Source organism: Macrobrachium rosenbergii, chromosome 1 (genome assembly GCF_040412425.1).
Source record: "Macrobrachium rosenbergii isolate ZJJX-2024 chromosome 1, ASM4041242v1, whole genome shotgun sequence".
NCBI lineage: Eukaryota > Metazoa > Arthropoda > Malacostraca > Decapoda > Palaemonidae > Macrobrachium > Macrobrachium rosenbergii.
Window position 1 is genome coordinate 23,574,883 of NC_089741.1, and position 23,198 is coordinate 23,598,080.

General features: G+C 38.3%; 1 protein-coding gene across 5 annotated transcripts in view; it reads left to right on the top strand.

The window, feature by feature from the left end:
• Positions 1–23,198, top strand: part of LOC136842415 (ral GTPase-activating protein subunit beta) — a 92,335-nt gene that overhangs the window by 30,733 nt on the left and 38,404 nt on the right. For 2 of the 5 annotated variants that reach the window (XM_067109738.1, XM_067109897.1), the window contains 6 exons: positions 165–321; positions 5,097–5,324; positions 5,938–6,073; positions 7,393–7,497; positions 12,023–12,157; positions 12,965–13,018. In XM_067109738.1, the coding sequence (XP_066965839.1) occupies positions 165–321; positions 5,097–5,324; positions 5,938–6,073; positions 7,393–7,497; positions 12,023–12,157; positions 12,965–13,018 (815 nt within the window). The remainder of the gene's footprint in view (positions 1–164; positions 322–5,096; positions 5,325–5,937; positions 6,074–7,392; positions 7,498–12,022; positions 12,158–12,964; positions 13,019–23,198) is intronic. The other 3 variants (XM_067109818.1, XM_067109974.1, XM_067110062.1) reach the window with 2 other exon arrangements.

The following is a 23,198-nucleotide window of genomic DNA, read 5'->3' on the forward strand; positions in this document are numbered from 1 at the left end:
CATGTGTTGTGTGAATGTGCTTTTGGAGATTGTCATATGAAGTGTGATTGTTAAAATTTTGAAGAGTTTTTTAAGTGCTACTGATATATCTTTGTTATGATAATTGGTTGATGTAATATCTGTAATCTAATTTTCACAATTTTTTTTTATTTTATAAAATGCAGGATATTTTGCTCTAAGAAAACTGGGGAAGAGATTTTGCCTGTATATCTAGCTAGATTTTACCTAGCTGTCCATCAGGGACTAAGGCAGACAGATAGTAATGCCACAGCGCACCAAGAACAAGCTAGCTTCACATCTAATAAATACCAAGGATCCAAGGTAAGCTTTAATATGATTTATATTTTATATTTTATTGTTGAATTTCTTTTTTGTGTACAGTAAGTACAAAGAGGCTTATTTTTACTTTTTTAATCTGTGAAGTAAAGCAACCATCATTTTAATTGTGGAATGGTGTGGTGACATTTATGGAAGTCATCCTGATTGGAATAACTAACTAACTGTGTGAGTGGCATAACTAACTAACTGTGTGAGTAACTGCTGAAGCAATGGCCAAGGATTGGGAACAGTTACTGGAGGAGGAACATTGATTACAGAAGGATGCATGGTGGAGAGAATCCCATCTATTGTCTGCTTACAAGAGTTGCAGGAGGTCTGAATCTCCCTCCTTGCTAATTACAAAACTTTACCAGACATGGCTACATCCACTGGACAAGTGATGAACAAAGGAAGGATGGAGTGGTTGTAGCTGGAATAAGGGAGAACCATATGTGAGTTTGGAAGGAAGCAGCCTTAACCAGTAGCATGGCTGCCTTCAGACAAGGCTTTCTTATGGTACGGTAGCTGAGCCTTTGCAATTCAGGAAAAAATTTCAAGTGGCTAGTTGCAAGGCAGTCTTAAGACAAGGTGGGTTGACAGCTAGCATGGTTAGTACTGTGCCAACCAACTAGAGTGGCAAGTGTGAAGTGGATGAGGTTGAGAGCAGGCCAGGCAGCAGACTAAGTATGTGAGAAATGTTTAGATGTGCTACAGGCTGAACAGGAACAGCAATTGCAGGTGAAATGCAGGTGGATCAATCAAAGATCAGAAGTGCGCAAAGACTGTTCTGAGACATTTTCTGAGGATCAGCTTTTGATTGAATGAGTATTATGTGGTGCCTCATCTACCAGGGTCACTGAAGCCAAACTTGCAATGAAGACAACACTATTTCTGACCTGAAGATTAAAGTTTCTGAAGTGGAGGTAGTGCACCCTTCAGTAGCTGAATTTCTTGCTGATTAGCCTTGAATATCTTCCAGAAGTGCAGGGAAACACGGATCAGGGTCATAAAAACCTGAACAGCAAGGTCAGCACAGCTAAGAGGGTGGGAGCAGTGGCTGCTGATTTGTAACATACAAGAAAATGATCATAAGAAATCTTGAGTAAACTGAAAATAGTTATCAGAAATAAAACTAATAAAAAAAAAAATTGAACACATTTTGTATTTAAAATTATGTATAATACAGATAGTAGCAGAAGTAAGAGATATATTAATTAAGAACTAAAGTACTCTATAGGCAAAAATGTTGTTAATACAAAAAATGCATAAAATAACTTACCCAGAGAAAAGACTTCTCAGTGCCAGGTAGAATTACAAAAACAGTAAATTGTAAAAATATAATACATATGATAGCCCCCAACTTACTGAAAACTATGGAGTCTTGGCCCTCTGATAAGTAACAAATACCCTTTAGTAAAGCCTACACTGAAACATTTTCAAGTCATCTCAAAGCAAGTGGTAATTTCACATAATTTATACCTTAAACTAGCTGTACTTTACACTTGCCTTTCAATTTAAGAAATGTGTGTGAAAATACATCACATCTAAATGATAGCATAACAAAAACCATAATAATAATGTAGCTGATTAATAAAGATTCAGATAAGTTAAGGTGTACTTTATACACAAAAGTTTCTTTAAAAATTCCCCGAAATGAAGCACAGAAGCAAATTATAGTGAGCTTACTTTTAGCTGTATTAGAGAAATGAAAAAGTAAAAAAGTGAATGATTAAGGCAAAAGGGAACTCATTTCAAGTATTAATAAGGTAATGATTTAGTAAAAGAAGAGTCTTCCTTGAGACAACAGTACAGTATTAGATTATGTATAAAAGTAAACATTGCACAAAACACTGAAATCATAGGGTATAATGTAGTGAGATTGCAAAGCAGCTAGTGAGACTACCTTCTTCCTTGTCTGTCTGACAGACAAAAGTCTGGCAATCTATTAACACTTGGTACCTGAATATGGGCACATATAGTTAATGGAGTTATTGCCAGACATAAGTGATGTCAGTAGATCCTGTGATTTAAAATTGGTACTAAACATTATACTATACTCTTGCCACGACGAATAGATCTCTCTGGCGAGGCTTTTAAAGATCTGCCCTGTTGCCAGTTTTACGAAAACAGGCTACTGACACGTGTGTGACAGACCTTTAAATGTTTTTGAGACAAACCCTGAGGCTATACTATAAGATTTTTGGGGCTTTTGATTTCCAGGTACTTTAATCTCCTTCCTACTCCGCCCTGCTCTCTCTCTCTCTTTTCTAAATCTTACGGCTTTTTTCTTTTTTTACATATGATCACCTTATCTATTTTGTCAGTACTTGTAGATAGATGTACATTTATCATTATTACACAATTATATACTTAAAAGTATTTAATTAATGCTATAGAAATAGGTGATATATTTCTTGTTCATTTTTCGAAATACGAATTAAAATAAACTTTTTGTCGCCTATATATTATCTATAACGAGGAGTAACGATCATCTTAAGTTTTAAAAGACTACTTGTTTTCAATCAAACTTTTTTCCACACCACCACTGAGGTAAAAGTCAAGGTGCGTTTTGTTTTTCGAGAGAGGTTTCCCTATAGGCCTAATCCTCTCTTTTTTATATATAATTTATTCAGAAAACTAGTCATCAGAGCTATCAGCTATGTTGATGACAAAACTGTCAACCAACTTGTCTACAGCCACATCTTGCCGGGCATCCTCTTTTTGAATTTTCTCTACGTGCTCGCTGCATTCTTCCAGTTTTCCGCCGTGACATTGTTCGATGCTTCTTGCACTAAAATTTTAAGGTCTGCCAGTTTGAACGTATTCTTTTTCGCCATATAAGACTTCACTTGAGCCCAGTGTAATTTTGATTGACCCAAGTTTCGTCGAGATACACGAATTTCTGCCCTGACTCCTTGCGACGCTTCATCTCTCTCAAAAATCTTGACCGAGCTACAGTTACATCTTGCCTTTCCAAGAGAAATTTGCGCCCATCAACCTTCTTAAAGAGAGAGAGAGACAGAGATCTGTCTGTATACAAATGTTTATTTTCTCTTGCCAAACTTACTGTTATGCTTTATTTCATATTTCCTTGCTTACCAATTTATTCTTTACCTACGATGTTAAGAAATCAAGGTATATGTAGAAACGAGAAATGCCTCCAGACATAATAATACCGTGATGACCGTGACCACCGAAAGTGCTCCCTAGAGAAAATCTAAGCTGCTTACCCGTGGATTTAAACGCACATGGATCCATGTGTGAGGTACTGGCAACACCACCAAAATGAGATGCCATATTGATAGAAACTCTGATTCCGTTTCTTGTAATTGCTTAAAAAAACATTATCAGTCGTGAACCTATGTAATAGACTTGGAATTCTGCGTAACGAAAAAGGTTTTATTTGATATCTGTAATGGGAGAAATGATTTTATCTCGCCGTTGTTGTTATACATTTGGCATATATGCCTTACCTGCGAAGACCCAGACAACCACGCCAGAGAGATCTATACATTTTGGAAAGGGTATAAATGTTGTTTTGATTCATTTTGGGCTAATGACATCAAACAACATTATTTTTAACAACATTATTTTTTAAAGAAAAGGTGCTAAATTTCACCATTTTGAATACTTTTGTGATCTCAGAGAATGTAATATAGTACCACATGCTTTTCCTTTGATTATCAATCATGCAGAACCAAAAAATATTTTATAAATTAAAAGAGTAAAGAAAAATACATGTATCTGGTACATTTTTATATCTTGGCTGGATTTTGGCGTAATCATAGTTGGGTTCTCAGTAGCAAGATCGAGTCCCAATTGTTCTGTTTCCCCAAAACTGAAACACTCTCTCTCTCTCTCTCTCTCTCTCTCTCTCTCTCTCTCTCTCTCTCTCTCTCTCTCTCTCTCTCTCTCTCTCTCTCTCTCTCCGCCATTCACATTCTTTGGTTCTCATTTACATTTGACTAATTATTTTTAAAGAAAATGTCTTATATAAAGGTTTATAGCAAATAATCTGTGAATTGTGAATATAAGTAAGGTTTATAGTATAAGGCTCATGAATACAAAACAGAAATTTTTGTATTTTATTTAACAATTCCCTTTAGCTACTAGCAAACATTCATAGATATTCTATAGAGCTTGTAGACTGTATACAGTATTACTGAAAAAGGTCTACTTCATAAAAGATACAAGAAATTTAGTATGGTAATCTATAGTAAACCCTCAAACAGTCTTAGGGTACCCTAAATTTCAAGTGATGCTTACCTTACCTTTTTGCTAAATAAGGGAAGAGTTTACTTGGACTTGATCTGTGACATGTCAAGTGGACTCACAGGTTATTCATAATAAACCATGTTACTTGCTATGTTAATTTTATCACATTTAGATCTTAGTTTTAAAATATAGCTTAAACAGATTGCTGAGTTAAAAATTGTAATGCATTCATGTTCTAATATCATCATAAATAAAGGTGGTAGTATGCTTTTCTTTTCTTTAGGCAAACTACAAGCTGTTGTGCATAGATATGCATGTACTGTACAGGAAATCAAAACTGACTCTTAAAAGTAGGCTTAGATGATGGATATATTTCTTAACAGCAATCCAAGAAATAAAAAGTAACCTTGGTAGCTTACGCTTAGCCTTTGGTTTCAAAGAATCTGATTTTAAGATAGAGAGATAAGGTAAGTAATTAAAGATACGTGTAGGAAAACAAATTAAGACTGTCATAATTTTAGACAATAAATGATGCAAAGAAGCTTATTCAGGATTATTTGCAGACTGGTGTTTGTAGTGAAACAGCCGCAAGTATCCTCGTCAATGGTGTTGATTTGTTCCGCTTAGACCTTCAGGGAGTTGTAAGTTTGGTGCCGAGTGTTTTGGGGGTTTTGGAAGGAGTACTTCCAGAGGCAGAGGTTAATGCACCACCACACCTACCTGTCCCTCTGTTGCGCCGTGCTGCTACTCATGTGTTGTTGTCTATACTGCCATTACCACTACATTTCCAGGTCAGTTTTTTATGAAAAATTTGTACATTTGTTTTTCAGGCCTTATCATTCTCCACTCTTGCCACCCAGTCTACCACTACAAACAGGTTATCAAATCTGCAAGTGGTGGTGGGTGTGTGCATTAGTTTTCTTAAGGATACATGTGTGAACAGATTAAATTGTAAGAGCTGAAGGGTTTTCCATAGGCTTCATGGTAAAACTTTTAACAAGCAGAGAAGAGAATATATACAGTAGCTGTTTTTCTTTCTTTAGCATATACCACAAGCATGTAGGTTGAAGTGATATGAAATTGCTTAACACCTACATCACTCATATTGTTAACTGTTCAACACTTGGTTTTTCCTCCTATACAGAATATTATGTGTTATGTAGAAATAAGACCTATGTATATTTGAAAATAAATAGTTACTTTGAAATATTTTTTCAATTTATAAATCTTCGACTGCTGAAGCTTTCATGGTAATTGCATGTGTTGTAGAGCTCAAGAAGTTCATTTAAGATGAAAGGATTTTTGCAGCTACCTGAGAACTGTTTGGCTTTAAATGTCAGTCATGAAAGTTCTTTTCAGCAATTTTTTTAGATCTTTATTTACCTCTATGTATTTTTACTTCAGGGCCTACAAGTTAAAGAAGTTGGATGCAGCAGTGGGGAGCGACTTGTTTTGTCACACCTTCGACCTCAGCTTGTCAATCTTCTTTCTAATGCCCTGCAAGTAGAGACGGACCCTGCAAACACACAGATGCTCCTTGGTCAGTTCTTGATGAATTCACATTTAAGTTAAGACATTTGTGTAAGTGATAATTAGGTTGGTGGATACAGGATTATGATATACTAATAATATAATAATAATAATAATAATAATAATAATAATAATAATAATAATAATAATAATAATAATAATAATAATAATAATAATAATTAATAAAAGCAGAATATGGATGGAAGAGACTTATATTTTATGCATTAAATATTGTTTCCATTCATTATGGAAAACAGCTTATTTAGTGGTTAAACTAATACAGTATGCAGAATGCTTGTATGAAGGGATTTATAGACATGTTTGCAAACTTTGTTTAATTTCAGCATAACCAAGTCAAAGAGTTTACCACACTACAAGAAATCATGGTTTACAATACAAATGAGCACATTAAAGTAATTTTGATTTGTCATGAATCGTATGGTAGTTTTTGTGGAAAATGTTCGGTTTAAACATCACATGAAGTTGAATATTACATGATTATGTACTAAGTATGAAATTTTAAGTTGACAATGAGATGATTAGTTATTGTTCTGAGGTAATCCTTCCATAATTTGAATTTTCACTAATCTGAGACACCTCATGCCCCATTGGTGTGTGGAGTAGTGAAAGTCTATCAGTATTAATAAACGTATTATAGGAAATCTATCATTACTTAGTATTATAGGGAGTAATTAATATAAAAGCAAGAGTCCATCCACATACATTACTATTGTTAGCAGTATACAGTATACTTTAATCAGACCATAGAATTAACATTATTAACTTTCATTTCATAGTGCTTTTTACAATAACAGCCTCATGTGCTCCATCTCATTCCAACCCTTCTTCTCAAACCATCCAGTGTCACTTACAGTAAGGCTATAATATATTGAGTGTCTCCTCAGAATTATAGTTGGCAGTACTAAGAAAGCATGCTTTCAACCAGCTAAACAGGTGTTGATGGATTGCCAGTGCTTGAGAAATAAACATTTGTGTGTTTATAAGAAGTTGATTGGGGTGTTGTTTAGACTCCATGATCAGCTTCTTATGTTGTGCTTGCTGAATTGCTTAATTTGTTAAGTTATTACTTGAATATCATAAGTGATACTAGTATTATCAGTTGGGATTTTATTTTTTACCATTCCTTTTTTCTGTATAAAAAGATAACCTTTGTTTGGTGGTAATGAACTGGGAGTTGACCTAAGACATGTGCTAACACAAGCAATGTAACTATCATACTTGGGTAATTTAATAAGACAGCCAAGTCACATTTCTAGACTTTTGGATTGGCATGAAGAATTGCTAATGTGCTGCATATATCTGTTTTAGGAGGCCTCCTGTTTTGTGTCCAGGATGCAGCATTATGTGAAGTTATGGATTCTATATCCCAGCACAACTTTTCATCTGATAGGGATCACAACATAATGTCATCTGGTAAGAACAGAAGTTATGATTTGGTCTTTGTAATTTTTAGATGCTTTAGATTTGACATTTGTATGTGATGTTACCAAGCAGATAGCATGTGCTGCAGGAGCTGCGTGAGTATTGCATTTTCTTTGCTGGAGTTTGATTCAGTTTACTTTTTACTGGCTTCAGTTGTAGAACTTTAGATATGTACCCAGGTTCTGCTTAAGCCAGATTGAGACGTGGATTGCAAGGGAGAAAGTCATTGTTGCGTTTTCTAGATATGGAATAGGTTCATGTGGGATCCTGAATTTTACTATGACCTTCTCCATTGTGAAGCAGGAGGAATGTATAGAATGTAGTTTTTCATAGTTGGTAACATAAGCTGTGTCGCTTTTAGTGGTTTTTGTGTTTTTCATAAGGGGACGTCAATATTTAATTTTTATTTGTGTAGAGATCATGTCTGTTGCTGTACTATTCTGAGAGGAATATAGCCTTCAAAGTCAAGTTCCTCCATGTACAGCAAGCCACATGTACACGTAATTGTAATCATAATATCTCATTAAATTCCATGGGTGTAATTGTGAGGCCAGTGCTTCTAATTCATTCACCATTTTGCACATGTTTGTAAATGTTGCCAGTTTGTCACAGAAAGTAGTCAGTTATATTATCTTTATATGGCAACTATTGTCAGTGCTTATTGCATCATAAACATTTTTTTTATTGAATTTCATTTGCATATAAAGGCCTTTAAAATGCCTTTGGAAATTTTGACTTTCATATGATGGAGATGTAGAAAAGAAAGAGAAATGTTTTGACATGCTTTTCATCAAAAACTGCAAGAAAAATATTATGTTTTGCCTGAATTATGTCATCATTACAAGGGGAGCTGAGTTTTTCCTTTTCTCATGTTGATTAGCAGATTTTTGCTGTTGCTCATAGATATCATTTATAAAGTTAAAGCTAAATTTCTTTTTATCTTGATCCATTCTTTTGGAATGCTGCACATGTTGTGATGCTGTTGATATTCAGGTCTTATTCTGTGTGCACTGGTGTTTTTTTTTTTTACTTTATTAAGATTTGTAAGGCAGCAGGAGATGGATGGTAGATGTGAAAGAGTTCTTTTTTATAAGCTTAGTCAATTGCAATCTATGATTTTGGAGTAAATGATATAAAACAAAGAAAAGGACAGAAAATGTACGATATTCTCATTGTAATATTTTTTTTTTGAAATGTGTTTTCATTGGCAGATTGTTCTTACTTTTTTTTCTAAATGCTGGCTGCTTCTATGTTTCATTTGAATTGAAATGCCTTGTATTTTTTCTGGTTTGTATGATGGCTTTAGCTTATTATGTCTGTGGTATGCACTTCACAGTTAGTACAGAACAGTAATTTGAAGGCAACTTTGTTGAGGTGTCTTTTTTGGGCACAGTGATTTTGCAGATATTGTTGATTAGAAGTGTAGATGTAACTGAATGAACAGTGTCACTAACTGGGAATGAAGGGTAGTCTCCTCAGAGATATGGAAATTGCCCTTGGTTTTGTGCAGGTGCTGTTGTGATACATAAACGGTATATTCCTAGAGGTATGCATTGGGTTTATCGGATTAAATTTAACTCTGGGCAGTAATTGTTAGTGCTTTGTTATTGTTGTCTTTGCCATGGAAAGGATGTTGATGGTTTTTGGCTTGTTTTCTCTCTCTCCCCATCTGTCTGTTGGCAGTATTTCATAAGAAAACTAACAAGTACTATATATGCTGGTGTGTAAGGCAATCCGGCTTATAAGACAACCCCCCATTTTTCATGTAAAAGTGTAGGTTTAGAGTTATGCTCGCTGTAGAAGATGACCCTCAATTTATTAAATTAAATGACACTGTTAGTTGATGTAAGTTAGTTGGTATATAAATAAAATCAATAATCATTGGGTATATAAATAAAATCAATAATTATTGAAATTATCATAATAAAATGTGTAAAACCAGTATCTACAAGATTTTATAATGTTTGGCAAAGGTCACCATTATGAAAAAATACAATTGTATTCCTTTAGGAAAAATACAAACTTAACGACAAATGCTCAACTCCTGTGGCATCACTGTCGGCAGAGTGATACTCATTGGAAGTAGATACGCATAAATGTATTCCTTTAAAATTCTACAAGATTTTATAATGTTTGGCAGAGCTCATCATTACAAAAAAATACTTTTGCATTCCCTTAGGAAAAATATAAACTTAAGGACAAATGCTCAACTCCTGTGGCGTCACTTTCGTCACAGTAATACTCTTTGAAAGTAGATACACATAAATTTATTCCTTTAAAATTAGAAAGAACCCCGATATTAAGGATTACTGGGGAACTATCGATATCACAAAACCCTTTACTGTAGTTTGATTATAAAATACTACCAAGGGAATATTGGCCTTTAGTAAGCAAGGCTCATAAGTCAAGCGTGACTGGGAACTACAAACACGGGTATGTTTTGTAAACAAGAAAGTAAGACTACCCCGATTTACCCTTTTGGTAACTTTAAATTATCTGTCAATGTTAAAAGGGCATTGTATAGTAAGTATCAATAACAAAATTGTCTAATATTATTGCCTTATAATAATGGTACTCTGGATAAAGCGGGTAACAAAGTGAGAGCTCATCATAACGTCTAATTATGGTCATTACTTTGGGTAATTACTGTAATGACAATTGTTTTTACCATTTTTCAGTTGTTTTGTTTACAGTGTCCATAGTTGTGACGGTAGTTAACTATTGACACAACTATCGACACTTGAGGGGTTAGCCTATCATTAAAAATCTTGGCTTATGAAATGACCCCCCATTTTGGGGTAGGTTTTTTAAGGTTAAAAGGTCGCCTTATACGCCGACATATATGGTAGTTTTTATGTTGTGTATCCAGGTTTTGATCTGGCTCCAAGATTTTTTGAGTGCTTCATCATTATTTTCTATAGTAAGGATGCAAAGTAAATGGTATAATTGACTTTGAATGTTCTGATCCTGTGTTAATTGCATCAAAGTATTTGTGAAAAATGTAAATGATTCTGAATGTGTAGGTAATTACGGTATGCAAATTGCATTGGTGAAGGGTTGGAGTTTATGAGGTTTCAGTAAATGGCTCACATTCTGTTTGTAATTAACTGATACTTTGAAATTATTTTCTGCTTTGCTGGCAAATGATATTTTATAGATAGGAGAATTTTTTTAATTTTTGCTGTTTGTTCAGTGTTCTCATTTCGTCAGAACTCATTTTGCAATCCAGGGGAGATGCTGGAGTAAAAATGGTTGCTTATCTTGGGGATTTGTTTAAATAATCCAAGGGTCATTGAATGAAATTAATCCAAGGGTCATTGAACGAAATTAAGGATGTTTTATGAGGTTTGCAGACTTTCTGATACCTTTGAGATTGCTTGAAAGGTAGAAAAGACATTATTGGTCCAAAACTGGTTTTTGCCCAGATCACTTTCCAAGAACCTTGTTGAAGCCATAAGTAGTAAAACAATAGAAATAAAGGTAAATATTTAGTAAGTTTACATCTCATGTTAATTTGGAATTTTGTGTCCTCAAATAAGGTTTGATACATTAGCTGCTGTATTTTGAAGTGAGAAGTGCATGTGGCACAGTTTTTGCACTTTCAATTCACTGAAAATTATTTTTAGAAACAAAACATCTTTCAGTACATGAGGTATGTGAGTACATAGGGTGGACCTCAAATAATAGGCTGAAGTCACAGATGAAGTGAACGATCTTGTTGTAGCATTGTCCATACCAATTTTTTCAGGACATGTATTATCTCTACAAAATTGGTTTCCAAAACCAAATTTGTTGTACAGGGTAGGAAAAGTTAGCTGAAAATCCTCAATCGTAAATATTATGAACAGCCAACTGCATATTGACCTTGAAATGCATTTCATGTGGCTGAAAGAAAAAGGAGACACATTACTACTGTAAACCAGAGTGTTTTTTAGCTGCGCTATGAATGTAATGCTTATAGGAGAATAAGTTTGTTCATTTCATATGCATTATGACTAGCCTGGTAGTTAGTATAGTCTTAATGTTGATTTTAAATTAGCATTTTTTTTAGTTTTTCAAGTAATTTTTTGTATACAAAACATTGATTTTTATCTATATTTTTCAGTCATTAGATAATTCCATGACTACAGCTCCTTTTTTCTTTGTGGCTTTTTCAGAAGAATAATTTTTCACCATTCACAGTTTAAATGTGCTACAGAATCACCAATATGCACATTATACTCTGCTTGGATTTTGTTTATCAAAGTTGAAGTGCAAGGCTACAGTTCAAATATTTTTATGACCTGTCGAGTATGCTTACTATTTATCTTGTATGGTTTCATATTCATTATGGTCAATCTCTCTCCTTTGCTCTGAAATCTTGCCAATAAAATTATTGTGCTAATGTTTACTTCTGTAGACTTGTAGCCTTGTATTTCAAAATCTTCTGTCATGGTTCCCCATGAATGTTGTTTTGAATATTTGTCCTCTTGTCCAAGCTTGCTTTTCTTGCTTAACCCTTTACTGGAATTCTTAGGTGCCTCTGACACAGTTAGCTCGCATGGAGATTATAATAGCCTTCTGGATGATAGCTGCGAGACACTTCCTGTTGGAGACAGCCTTGGCCCTGTTGGATCATCAGGCCTTTCTAGCACCACATCTGCAAGTCATGGTAAATGTCATTTCTTTTCCAATGTGTGTGTTGGGATGTAAAAATTGTTTAATGTTTGCCTTGATTATTTTTCCAGCTTCAGTACTTATTCCTTTTCATGTTTTTAATGTCAGTAGTGAAGAAATCCATTCAGTACAAAGCTTTTTTGCTTAAAAGTTTTTTTTTATTTTTGCTTACATGTCACTTAAAATTTATCTTTTTCACTCAGCAGATTCGTTATTCTTATGTGATTGGGAGTATTTGTCATCAAGTGTTATTGACTTCTGTTTATTATGTTGAATCATAAAGGCCATCCCAGATTCATTCATTAATTTTATTATGCAACTGCAGTAGCTTGAACAGTATTGTGCAGTTTATGAAGACAGTATTAACCAATTTTTTTTGCACAGTCAAAATAATTAATCTGCATTATTTATGTACAGCACTTTGTTTAAACACACACTGTTTTATTTTGAAAGGCAAGTGTTTGGGATATAGAAAATAAGAGTATATATATGACCATAATTTTTCATGCAGTATAGTTACATATCCATTCATGATTTTTCCAGTTCAGTTTTTTCAGGGGGGGTGAGAAATGTTCTTGTTTCATGTTATTTACTGTATTATAGTATGTACTGTAGTTAAATTGGCATATTAATGTTGTGTGGTACGAGGGAATTTTTTATATTTTGTCTGCTGAATGATATTTTTTGTTCAGTTTTTGGCTTATAAGTTGATTTATGTGTATCATTTGCTGGTCTTTTTATTCTAAGTTTTATTATGACATTTTATTCATCTGAATGCAAGAATTGTACACATCTTTTACAGCCACATTGCTGAGTGCTACAGACACTGATGGTCCTCCCAGTTTTGAAGATCCGGGTAAAAAATGTTGACATAAGTTAGCTTTATAGTTTACTAACACTAGTCTTAGCTCCTTAGTGTGAGTAATGAGATTCATAGTTAGGATTAAGTGGAAGGATGATAATTTGATTTATGGAACTAAACAAGGTTTATTCATTGTGACAGCTCTCAGGTGTCTTTTGGCAATGCCTTTTCATTTTTAAATTTGTAAACAGAATAATGCTGGGAAAATGATCTGTGAAATGATATATTTGAGCTGAAATTTTTTCTGGCTGATAACTAACCTACGTAGAAATTGCTTTTAAAACTCTTGAATGATGGTGGAAAGTTTTATTAGTTAAGTGTATTGTTAGAAAATTAGAATGGTCGTTGTATAACAATAGCATGTGTACAGTTTTAGTGGAATTCTTTTAGGTAAAAGAAGTCCTTAGAATCACTTTTCCATGTTAAAGGAAAAGGGTCTTATTCCATCCCTAGCTGATAGGATCTTGAAGTGTTCCCCAAATATCAGAAATTCTTGAGTTTCATAGCCACTTAGCCTTTTTACTTTAATAAAACCCTTTGATAGAACATATGTAAGATATTTAGAAATTATTTTTGTGAAAAGTAATAGGTGATTTAAGGTGTTTATGAAAATCGTAATAAGATTCATATGTTTAATATTGTTTGATAAATTCTGAGTCATAATACTGTACTGTAAATGGAGGCTGTAGAGGTCTCAGTTTATTAAGATAGTGAGCAGGGGTTTGGTGCTTTATAAAACACCTGTTGAGATAATCTTTATAGCTTCATTGTTTTCTTGTTATACAGATTTTTAAGATCTGGATTTTGTAGATTTGTTATATGCCACAGTTCTAACTTATAGGGATAGGTTTAGATGACCACAAAAACTCAAGAATAAAAAATTTTCTTGTGTTATCTCAGTATTTAGTTTGAGAAGAAAAAAATCATCACCAGCTACATACAGTACTTCGTTTTTGTAGTTGGAATTTTGAAAATATTGCAGTTGGCCCGCTTTTTACCTTTTACTTTTCATCTGTTACATTTGATGATTTCATATGTAGTTCTCCAACTTTAGCTTTGCATTGGTGCATTTTCACCTCCCATTTAACCCTTAGGCTGGGCTAAATTATACATTAAGAACACCCAGAGACCAGGCACACTTGAAGGTTGGCCAATAAAAAAAAGCACATCAATGGAAAGTGGAAGAAATGCAAATGCACATGATATAAAAAAAATTTGATATACTTTTTGTACCTTCCACGGTAAGTTGACGGTGAATACTTCCAATTCTGTAGTTCTTCATTGGACTGGTCGGTACCGTTCTCGGCTAGCACACTGCAGGGCCCTAGTTTGAATCTCCGACTGGCCAGTGAAGAATTAGAGGAATTTATTTCTGGTCGTAGAAATTAATTTCTTGGTATAATGTGGTTTGGATTCCGCAATAAGCTGTAGGTCCTGTTGCTAGGTAACCAGTTGGTTCTTAGCCATGTAAAATAAATCTTATCCTTCGGGCCAGCCCTAGGAGAGCTGTTAATCAGCTGTGGTCTGGTTAAACTAAGGTATACTTAACCTTTCTTCGAATCCTGTGCAATGATTAGCTCTGTACATACTGTAAATACCTGTGAAAATATAGCTTATAGTACTTCATGTAATACTTTTGACTAAATCTGGGGATTTTGAATTGCCATCAGCAAGCACATAGAAGTTACCATTTTTCCATGTTTGTTTTGTCACTGAGAGGCTGTAAGTAGAGTTTTCAAAGTTGCTTAAGGTGGGATTTGGGAACATTGTATTGGAAGGATTCTGGGATTATTAAGTTAGGGCCTATGGTATACACAGTTAGACCCAAAGTAAGGAACATGCTAATCTTGCATCTTAAAGCTTCTGCCATGTTGCCTAAAGGTACTGTAATCAAGAAAAAAAATTCAGAATATCAAGTATTGAAAAGCCAAGCCTGGTTATTTCTGTTTCTTTACATTCCTAAACTTGCTTATTTTCTATAATCTGTACAAATGTAATTTTAGCGCTAGAATTTGATGTTTTGTTAATAAAAGGCCTAAGATTGCTCTGAATTAGTCTGGAAAATTGCAGCAAAGCAAAGTTAAAGAAGTTGGATAGCAAGTTAAGAGTAGACCAAAGAACACTGATGGAAATGAAAGACAAAAAGTTATACAACTTAGAGCCAAAAAGATACTGCAAAGAACCTTTAGTTCTCCCTGCAGTGTACTGTATTAGGTACATTATAGGGTAGAAATCGTACACTGTGCTGTGTATGAAATTTGGCTGATGGGATTTTGGAGCTCATTAATACATTCTTTGTTTTAAGCAGGTGATGTGTTGTTAAGCACACAACAATTATTGTCAGAATTTCCTTCTATTATTTTATATGCTTTTTGGTCTTCAATAATTAAAAGCAAAGTCATCCCAGAGTTGAGAAATAACATCAGTGTGGCTAATTGTCTAAGAATTCATTTCCTGTTCACAGACCTCTCCCATTTTGTCTGCATTATAAATTTTTTAGCTTCTTATTAATTTCTTGTAAAGAGTACATTATTTATGCATGTCTGCATGTTTTTTATTTGAGTTATTTAATGGTACTTAAGGAAAAAGACTTTTTTCGATGGGGACATTTGCTTTAACATGCATTTTAGCTAATTTTTTTTCTAGTATTTGGTATTTTTTTCCCATTATTTTGCTCTGTTTTGCAGTAACTAAAATACTTGGTTTAAATTTTAGGAGAAAAATGGATGGAAGAGGCTAGAAAAAGAAAATAAAGGAAAAGAAGTAAGATTATAAGAAGGGATTATAAAAACTAGTGTTTTAAAAACAGCACTTCATTCCCACTGTAAAAGAAAAAGATCATCTGCTGGTTGAATAGCTACCAAGTACTTGCACTCTTTTTGAATCTTGGGTTTGACGCAGATAGGTTATAGCTGTGAGCAATCAGCCGGGTTGTGAGATGGAACATTTGATGTGTGAATACTTGGTTTGTATTGAAATTTAAAAAAGACCCATCATTTACATAAATTCAACATAGTTTAGGTAGGTGGAACTAGTTGCTCAAGAAAAATCTTAGAATTGACAGATTAGAACTGAGGCTCATGGGAACAGGGTTATGATGTAAGGTCATAACTTTCCAAAGATATTAAACAAAGGTGCCCCGAATAGCAAGTTCAGACATGACTGTCAGGGGTGAAAACAGGGTATATTACTGTACTCACCAGTACATACAGGCAAGTAATGGCTCATTATCACATTGGATAATGAGCACTCAGTGGCTTATTATCACAGTTTTTGATGAGCTCTCAAGTGGGTTGTTATCACTAAGAAACAAGAAGAAAAAATTGGAGTAAGAAACATAAAGTAATGTATTCTATAACATTAACTAAGAAATGTAAACAAATGTAAAAGAACGAGAGTTACCCAACAACACTAACCTACATTCTTGCTTGTTCTCAGTGAAGTACTATCTAATGTGGTAGAGGTCAGTCATAGATGAAATTTTCAACTGGAAAGTTGGTGATTCCCTGTGATTCTGTGTATCGTTAAACATGAGTGGAAAAAGAAAGAGAAGATATAATTCATGTGAATGCTTATGTTATTAAAGAGAAATGTGCTTAAATAATGAAATAGCAAAAAAAAAAAAAAAAAATTAGCAAAGCTTAGGATTATAGAACGTTTTATCAACAAGCTAGACACCCAAGAAGTGAGCATCTTGCCACAGTACCTTGAAAGCTGAATCCAAAAAGGCACATACGCAGTGTGGCTAACCAGCAAGGGGACAGTTATCTTCCTTTTGTTTTTTAAGTTGGGAATGAAGTGTTGAGGGTTTTAATGGCCTTGCATTTGGTCTACTATTAATGATTGGTATGCTGTGAAACAAACAAGGCATGAAAAGAGAGGTGATGAACCAAACAGACAAAATGAATATAGTTTTAACATTGAATTTGCATCATTTTAATTTTTCTTGATTTTGACATTTAACTCTTGATTTTGGCATTGATTTTCTAATTACAATTACATAGTGTAGTTTTCAAACATTAATAGTATAGTGCAGTATAGTGACTACCCAAGATTGAAGTTGCACAGGAACTGTGTTAGGTGGTAAAGGTAAGAAAATGAGGGTTTTAGAAAACAAGAGGTACACTTGATTTGAAAAATTTTTTATGCTTGTTAGGAATAGCCTCGTTGCTAACACATGAAGTTCCAAACTTGCATTAGTGCATATGCTCAAGCAAGATAACATCCACAGTTTTGCGATGATGAGCTTCCATGTATGTACATAGCTGCTGATGTACATAGCTTTACTTTCAACGAATACAATTTCCTGCCTAGTTTGCATTATATTATAATACATTTTTTTGTATTGACATGTTATACATCATGTAGGTTTTGAGGCATATGATGGTTTGTACCAATTTTATGTGAATAGTTATTCTAATGTACATATACAGTATACTTCTTTGGTAAGCCTGTACCTCCAACCAGCTTTAGATTTTGTTCATGACACTTACCTGACAGATATATATATAGCTGTATTCTCCGAAAGGGACTGACAGAAATTCAAAACTTACGGCACACGCAGATGGGCCAGGTGGTTAGTACCCATTCCGCCGCTGGGAGGCGGTATCAGGAACCATTCCCATTTTCTATTCAGATTTTCTCTGTCGCCGGTATTGTCAACACCTGTTGCCAATACCTCCGCCGTTGGATTTCGTAAACTTTTTCCACTAAGTATTCTGATTGTCTTTTGGTATTTGGACTTTGGCTTTGTGGATAGGCATACGCTTCTTTGGACTGTTTTGATTTTGGTTTTGGCTTTTCCTTGAACGAGATGTCTGGATCTAGTTCTGCTAGTTTCAGGGTGTGTGTTGTTCAGGAGTGTAAGGTGAGGCTACCGAAAGCTTCGGTAGACCCTCACACAGTATGCATGAGATGTAGAGGGCATGTCTGTATGTTGGATGATCGCTGCAAGGAGTGTGAATCGTTGCCTGATTCTGATTGGAAGGCGTGCGATTCTTACGTTCGCAAGCTAGAGCGTGATCGTAAGGAGGTCTTCCTCCAGGAGTGTGTCGGTAGGTGGGAGTCAGGGTATTAATTTATCTCCTGTTAACCCTACTAATGCTTCTCCTTTCCCTGTAGAGTCGCCTTCTAACCCTGTGATTGCGTCTGCGGAAGGTAATGCCCTTATGCAGATTTTGAACTCCATTCGTACCTTGGAGTCTAAGGTGTTGGCGATCGAAAGTGCAGTGAAGTGTAGTGATCCCCCCAGTGTTGTGGAGGGGGCGTCAGATCGGCCCTATAATGCCTCTAGGTCTAGACCTCTGCCGAACTCCCAGGACTTAGGGAATGGGCATGTCGAAAGCCGCAAGAGGGTTACGGGGACCCCCCACCGATCTGGCGTCCCTTCGGCAGGCCTTGTTGACGTCTCCCAGGCTGCCAAGGATCGTGCTCGCGCACGGATCCTTAAGGATTGTTTTTCGTCCTCCGAGGCGTCCTCTCCACTTAAGGGGTCACGTTCTCGGTTGGACTCTCGTCCTTTCAAGAGGAGCCGCGTTGAAGAGGACGCTTCTTCTCCTCTTTCTCGTGCCTTGGACTCTTCTCCCGACTGGCTGCGAGATTTGCCGCCGCAGAAGAGGACCAGGATTTCTTCGGAGGAGGACGTTGCTGAACGTCCCAGCCGCACCAAGAAGAGAGCCCCTGTCGCTCTTGGTAGAAGGAGGAGGACGTCTCCTTCCCCTCTTCTTCTCATAAGAGCAGCCCTTCTCCTGAGAGGGCTTCCTCTCTTCAAGCGTCTTATCCTAGATATGCAGCGGCAGTTAGCTTCCCTTCTCGCTGCTAAGGAGAAGCAACCTCGTGGGCGCCGCAAGATTTGTCGCTGCCAGTTAAAAAGATCTAAGAGGTCTCCCTCTCCTTCTCTTCGCTTGTCTCTCTCCCCCCTGCGGCTTCTCGTAGTCACCCTCATCGTTCTGCGGATCATCAGCTCTCCTTGCCCCGCCGTGACTCGCTGGTTGATCAGGGTTCCTCTTGCAGCTCGGCTTGCTGCTAGTAAGAGTTCGCGCCAAGACGCTCTTCTTGCCTCTCCTCCTGCTTCTCGCTCTCGTTTTGACGTTCGCAGGACGCCCACCAGGACGCTTCGCTTTTCCCGATCCCTGCATGATGCTCTCCAGGACTCGCCAAGAAGCTCGGCGCGCTCGCTTCGCCGGGACTCTCGCCAGGGCGCCGGCAGCTTGTAAGACAGGACGCTCTTCAGGGCGCCGGCTGCTTTCGAAGCAGGACGCCGTCAGACGCTCATCAGGGCGCCGCCAGGACGCTCGTCAGGACGCTCCTCAGGACGCCATCAGGACGCCGCAGGACGCTCCTGTACGAGTTGTTCCTGAATTTTCTGCTGCTTCTTCCCACGAGAAGAGGTCTCTGGGTCGTATTGGACCCAAAGGTCTTTGTTTCTCTCTAGCCCCGGAAGACTCTCCTGTCGCTCCTGTCGAAGAGGCGGATTTGTCTCAGGAGTCGGACTCTGCTGAACAAGAGCCCCTCTTTCGTCTTTCTCCGATTACAGGATTTTGGCTAGTATGCTTAAGGAGCTTTTTCCTGATAAGTTTCAGCCTTCTGCTCCGCTTTCCCCTCCTTCGCAGTTAGCTTCTTCGAAGGTGAGGAAATCGCCCGGCTTCCTACAAATGAAGACTTCGTTGGCTACAAGAAAAGCTCTCAAGAGGGTCAATGCATGGATGGAAGATAGGAAGTCTCAAGGGAAATCTTCCTTCGCTCTCCCCCCGTCTAGATTGTGCGGGAAAGCGGGTATGTGGTATGAGACGGGAGAGGAAATTGGCTCTAGAGTTCCTTCTTCCTCTCAAGGTGATTTTGCGAGCCTCGTGGATGCGTCAAGGAGGTCTCTTCTTTCTTCAGCTAAGGTGTCTTGGACTCTTTCTGAAACCGACCACCATCTGAAAGGCCTCTTCAAGTCGATGGAGGTTTTTAACTTTCTGGACTGGTGCTTGGGGGCCTTGGACTTAAGGACTCGTAGTCCGGACTCTATTTCTCTGGGGGAGCTGTCCAGTGTACTGTCGTGCATGGACAAGGCCGTCAGGGATGGCGCTGATGAACTGGCTTCTCATTTTGGTACAACCCTCCTAAAGAAGAGGGCTTTGTACTGCAATTTCGCTGCCAAGTCAGTTTCTCCTGTTCAGAGGGCTGAGTTACTTTTTGCCCCTCTTTCTAGCCATCTCTTCCCCCAGCCGCTTGTCAAGGATCTCGCCTCCAGCCTTAAGGAGAAGGCTACTCAGGATCTCCTTGCTCAGTCTTCCAGGCGTCCTAGTGTCCCTTCTACGTCTTCGCAAGGACTTCCCCCGAAGAGACAGAAGCCCTTTCGTGGGAGATCTTCCTCCTCTAGACCTTTTCGCCGAGGAAGAGGTCTCTCCAGAGGCGGAGCCCCTTCTTCCCAAAGGGGCAAGAAGTGATTTTTCTCACCTCCAGACACCAGTAGGAGCCAGGCTTCTCCTGTTTTCGGAAGCCTGGAAGGTAAGAGGGGCGGATTCCTGGTCCCTCAATGTGATCAAAAAGGTTACAGGATCCCGTTCTCTAAAAACCCCTGTCCTCTACTCCCAGAGATCTGTCGCCTTCTTACCGACCGGAAAAGCAACAGATCCTTTTAGATCTGCTGGAAGATATGATTCAGAAGAGAGCAATAGAGCGAGTCCTGGATCTGGAGTCTCCAGGTTTTTACAACCGTCTCTTCCTGGTTCCAAAACAGTCAGGGGGGTGGAGACCAGTCCTGGACGTCAGCAGACTGAACAACTTTGTCGTCAAGGAGAAGTTCAAAATGGAGACGCCTCAGTCGGTTATCAATGCACTGCGACCAGGCGATTGGATGGTCTCTCTCGACCTTCAGGACGCGTATTTTCATGTCCCCATTCATCCTCAATCGAGAAAGTTTTTGAGGTTTGTCCTGAAGGGAAGAGTGTACCAATTCAGAGCTCTCTGTTTCGGTCTGTGTACAGCTCCTATGGTTTTCACAGTCCTGATGAGGAACGTTGCCCGGTGGCTTCATCTTGCCGGGAGTAAGGATATCGCTCTATCTAGACGACTGGCTCATCAGAGCCACGTCGAAACAAAGGTGTCTGGAGGACTTGCATTCGACTTTGGAACTGACGAAGTCCCTGGGACTTCTTGTGAATTTAGAGAAGTCTCATCTGATCCCCTCTCAGTCCATTCTTTATCTGGGGATTCGGATGGATTCAGCGGGTTTTCGAGCCTTTCCATCCCAGGACCGTCAGCAGCACTGCTTAGTAAAAGTTTCGGCCTTCCTGGGGAAAGAAACATGCTCGGTGAGGGAATGGATGAGTCTGCTGGGGACCATTTCATCACTGGAGAAGTTTGTTTCCCTGGGGAGGTTGCATCTCAGACCCCTACAGTTCTTTCTTGCAGACAACTGGAAGAACAAGGAGGACTTAGACGAGTCTCTCAGGATCTCTCTCTCCGTCAAGGACCATCTTCGGTGGTGGCTCGATCCTGTAAAGTTGGCAGGAGGGGTCTCTCTCTATCTTCAGAGCCCCGACCTAGTGTTGTTTTCCGGACGCGTCCCATGTCGGGATGGGGAGCAACACTAGGGGAGGAAGTGTCAGGCACCTGGGAAGGGGAACAGGTGTCCTGGCACATAAATCTCAAAGAACTGAAAGCGATTTTCCTGGCTCTTCAGTTCTTCCAGGATCAAGTTGCAGGTCGGGTGATTCAAGTCAACTCCGACAACACCACGCCCTGGCGTGCCTCAAGAAACAGGGAGGTACTCATTCCCGGTCCCTGTTCCTGATCGCCAAGGAGATCCTGCTTTGGGCACATTCTCACCAGGTGACGCTTCTCACTCGTTTTGTTGCAGGGGTCGAGAATGTTCGTGCCGACCTTCTCAGTCGACAACATCAGCTGCTGCCTACAGAATGGACTCTGAACGCAGAAGTGTGTCAGGATCTTTGGAAACTTTGGGGACGTCCCTAGTGGACGTTTTCGCGACTTCAAGGACCACAAGGCTGCCCCTTTACTGCTCTCCTGTTCTCGACCCGGGAGCCCTTGCAATAGACGCCTTTCTCTGGGACTGGAAAGGTCTAGATCTGTACGCCTTTCCCCATTCAAGATTCTGGGAAGTCGTCAGAAAGTTTGTAGCCTCAGAAGGGACGAGAATGACTTTAATCGCTCCTTTTGGCCTTCAGCAGAATGGTTCCCAGAGGTCATGTCTCTCGTGGTAGACTATCCAAGAACGCTTCCTTTGAGAACAGATCTTCTCAAACAACCCCACTTCGAGAGGTACCACAAAACCTTCCCGCTCTGAGTCTAACTGCATACAGACTATCGAGAAGTTGCTCAGAGCGAGAGGTTTTTCTAGACCAGTGGCTAAGGCGATCGCTAACGCGAGGAGAGCCTCTTCCAGTGCAGTGTACCAGTCCAAGTGGATCATTTTCAGGAGGTGGTGTAAACTTAAGGGAATTTCTCCACCACGACCTCTCTTTCCCAGATAGCAGACTTCCTTTTTATATCTGAGAAAGGATTTGAACCTGGCAGTCCCGACCATCAAAGGCTATAGGAGTATGCTGTCAACGGTCTTCAGGCATAGAGGCCTGAACTTATCGGACAATAAAGACCTTCATGATCTTCTTAGGTCTTTTGAGACGTCTAAGGTAGCCTCCCCTAAGTTACCTTCATGGAATTTAGATATAGTTCTAAAATTCCTGATGTCGAAGAGGTTTGAACCTTTAAATTCTGCTTCCTTCAGAGATGTAACAAAGAAAGCTATTTTCCTAACTGCTCTGGCGACGGCGAAGAGAGTTAGTGAACTTCAAGCGTTCAGCAAGATTATAGGTTTCAGAGGCCCTGATGCTGTCTGTTCTCTGAGCCCTATTTTTCTTGCTAAGAATGAGAACCCGTCTACCCCTTGGCCCAGGTCCTTCGAAATTAAGGGCTTGACGGACATCACTGGACAAGAACCTGAGAGAACCCTATGTCCTGTCAGGGCTCTAAAATTTTATTTGCAGAGGACCCAGAATTGTAGAGGTCCTTCTAGCAATCTCTGGTGCTCCGTTAAGAGGCCTGAGTTACCTCTCTCGAAAAATGCCCTGGCGTTCTTTCTCTGACGAGCACCATCATAGACGCCCATTCCAGTGTGCTAGACGAAGACTTGAGAACTTTGAAGGTTAAGGCTCACGAAGTGAGA